General features: G+C 43.8%; 1 protein-coding gene across 1 annotated transcript; it reads right to left on the minus strand.

The window, feature by feature from the left end:
• Positions 1-1,350: 1,350 nt before the first annotated feature.
• Positions 1,351-3,231, minus strand: LOC123107308 (transcription factor RADIALIS-like). Its single transcript, XM_044529291.1, has 2 exons — positions 2,897-3,231; positions 1,351-1,616 (listed from the first exon to the last, which is right to left on the minus strand). The coding sequence occupies exon 1, from the start codon at positions 3,171-3,173 to the stop codon at positions 2,910-2,912; it is 264 nt and encodes an 87-aa protein (XP_044385226.1). The 5' UTR covers positions 3,174-3,231; the 3' UTR covers positions 1,351-1,616; positions 2,897-2,909.
• Between the last annotated feature and the right edge of the window lie 232 nt (positions 3,232-3,463).

A 3,463-nucleotide genomic window follows, 5' to 3' on the forward strand; every position in this document is an offset into this window, starting at 1 on the left:
GCATCGATAAGTAACTCCAGTTTGACAAAGATCAATGCAATATCTAAGGTTCATGGACTGATTAAAATCATGGGCTAAAGGATTAATCGACGGAGAAAATTGCAGCGGAGTTTAGGCCTACATGCGGAATTCTCGTGCGAAATCAGCGCTCTCTCCCACCATTTTGGGAAGCAGGCAAATAGTAGCTAGGGAAGTTTCTAAATGGTGATAGTGGTGCAATGGCATTGATTTTCACGGGCGGTTTAATTGGGACCTTAATCTTACGAATATGTTTTCTATGGAACACCATCCCCGTATTGATGAGGTCCTTGCAGAGTAAGCAGGTTGTCCCCAAACCAGGTGTCTTTGCAGAAACTCGTAGAATGGCCATTGCCAACCTCAAACGAATCTCTCTTAAATAAAGCGGACTTGGCCTTTATCAGGCCCTTCCAAAAAGGGGAGTCTATTGATTTTGCTTCCACCTAAGATAGAGTTTTTAAATATAGATACTTATTATGAATAAGCTCCTGCCATAGACCCTCCTCGTTAAGAAACTTGTATATCCATTACGAATAAGCTCTTGCCATAAGATATCCCACGTATCTAGTATGTACTTCTATATTTGTGCTCATCGAGTTGCCAGAAAAACCTAGATCAATAAAAATAAGGCCTTTTAAACATCCGGTTGGGCATTTTAAAAAAGGAGACCATAAACATGGGTAGACTTTGTGAGAATAGTGTTAATAAGAGTCAATTGTGCCCCATATGACATGAGTTCCCCCTTCCAACTGCTGAGCTTCTTTTCAAAGCGGTCTTCGAAAATTTCCCATTCTTTATTTGTGAGCTTAGGGGGGTGAATGGGTATTCCGAGGTACATAAACGGAAGAGATTCCACCTCACAACCGAAGATTTGCCTATATTCATTCTCCGTTTTCTTGGCCTTTCCAAAGCAAAGTAGTTCACTCTTATGGAAATTTATTTTGAGACGCGAAAACTGTTCGAGAAGACAAATAATCAACTTCATGTTTTCACTTCATACATATTTGTTATTATAAATGTTCATATACTTTTCTATAAACTTTCTCAAAAAAATTAGACTTTGACTTCAGTCAAAGCTAATATGCAGAATAAATAAAACGGAGGGAGTACACAAGTTATCAGATGGCACATAGTCATACTCACATCTACTCCATCTTCATCAGAAGGGATTGATAATGATAACATGTAAAGTTCAATGTAAACATCTGAGTCTTGAACCAAATGATAGACAAACAGGAATATTCTACCAACACAAGTTCGTAAACAGTACACACAAGTACAGGGGATTTACATCTCTGCTGTTTACTCAAAAACTTATTGGGGATGTTGGGGATGAGTAATACTGTACGCAATGAAAAATACATGCTAGAGTCTGCGAGACCAAGTGCACTTGATTTGCTTACAAACCTAGTATATATTACGTACATGCACATATGTCTTCTTCATGTGCACACACATATTCTTAACCAAGTGCCCACAATCTTCGTTATACATACATAATTATGTATGCTTGCTATAATAACATGGTCCCAGCTAAGGGCTAGATTATCAACAGGTTATCCTGTTTGCAGGATCTTCAGAATTCAGAAGCTTTGGTCCTGAAAAAAAAATACAACAAGAGATGTACCTTGTAAGTAAACATATCTATCTCAACTTCTCAAATTTAGATATGGGCTACATTGAAATTTGTATTTCAATGGGAGAAACATGCATGGCCCCATTTGTTTGGATAGTTTTGTGTAGATGCTAGGCTAGGGCATGATCGATCACTATAATTATGAGTCCTTTTACAGTACATCATATAATTTTGGATCGTTTATTTTTGGGATCCAACGGCACAGATATAACAATACTACCACAAAATTCCTGTAGTATATTAAGGTATCAGGGGTAGATTGGGTAGTTAATTACTGTGGCTGGAGAGAGGGTCGCCGGAGCTGCCGTTTACGTTGCCGGCGAAGTGGGCGATGGTGGCGGGGAGTCACCATGGGTTGGGTTGGAATGTTGTGGGAGGCATAGGTCTCGTCAACGAGGAGCTGGAGAATACACAGCTCCTTCGGTCATGCCGCCCAGGCCCAACAAGCCGCCGTTGCCTTGGTCGAGTTCGAAGTTCAGATACATACGTAGCTCGTGGCGGCCGCTTCCATTTTCCATCACTACTTCACAATTGATACGCCGCTAGCTGGCTGATGCTTGGATTTAAAATTGACTTCGAAGAATGACAGCGAATTGAATTGCCACTCAGGTGAGGTTGGCTGGGCGTGGTTGATGTTTCATAGTGTTAACGTTCTGCATGGATTCCAAGTTTTTTTGTTTTTTTGGTTGAAAACCGAGAGGAGCAGTGGTTGGCGGCGTCATCCTTCTCGTCGACCCGCAACACAGTAGCGCCTCACCTGACGGCAGCGGCACAACAAGGCACGAGGGCGTACTATAGTGCTCGCATGTGCGGGTTGCTGTTGCAGATTAGTGTCAGTCGCGAGGACCTGAGGGCGTGGAGCAAGGCCTCGTCGTGTTCGGCGGTGATCGATTATCTTTCTTTTTCCCTCGGTTGATCATAGGCATTGAATCTGGCGCTCGTGACCTCTAAACACAGGTGAAGTCCTATCAAGGTAAATCAGATCGAAAGATTTTCATAGTTGAGATTACAAATCTGTCCTCGAGCCAAATCTAAACCGAATAATATCAACCGTCGGATGAACTTAATACTACCTATTAAATCTGGTAGTATGATGCACCGTAAAATATCTCATAATTATTGATAGTTATGAGAAGTGATTGAGTTGAGATCGATGACTATATAGCTCTGAGCTAGGACCTGGTGATATTCACACTTATAAACTGTAGACAAGAGACAAGGATCCGGTTGGGTTTTGGTTACCTTGCTTGATGAATCAGTTCCAAGCCCCCTGGGTGTTGTAGTTGGGGAAAGGAACCCTGCCGGACTCGATCAGCTTGATGTCGCCGTCAAGGATCTCATAGTGGCGGCGCACCTCGTCGGCCGTCCTGGTCCCGCCCATGGCGCGGGACACCTTGAGCCAGCGGTCGGGCGTGCCCTCGCCGTAGTAGGCGAGTGCATCCTCGAACAGCTTGTTCTCCTTCTTGCTCCACTCCGCGTTGGCGCCGCGGAGGGATGAGCTGCTCGACCCAGAAGACATCTCCAACTGGATCGGAAACCGAGCTAAGTTAGTGCTTATGGTTTTTGCACTTCAGAAGCTCCGGTTGCTATGATTTGATGATGGCTGCGCTGTTTCGGTGCCCGCTATTTATAGGAGCTTGGGGCGTCGCCCCGCCGGCCTTGACGCTCGTATGGTATAGGGATTGCCATCGGCTTGGCGACTGAAAGGTCTGTGAGGCTAATTAGATTCTGATTCTGAACATTTTTGGATGAAAGCGCTTCCTTTGAAATGTAGATTCTGTTGCTGCGATGCGCTTGGGTCGACACATC

This window comes from Triticum aestivum, chromosome 5A (assembly GCF_018294505.1).
Source record: "Triticum aestivum cultivar Chinese Spring chromosome 5A, IWGSC CS RefSeq v2.1, whole genome shotgun sequence".
NCBI lineage: Eukaryota > Viridiplantae > Streptophyta > Magnoliopsida > Poales > Poaceae > Triticum > Triticum aestivum.

Coding starts and splice junctions, on each gene's coding strand:
- LOC123107308 (XM_044529291.1), bottom strand. CDS start 3,173: ATGTCTTCTGGGTCGAGCAGCTCATCCCTCCGCGGCGCCAACGCGGAG.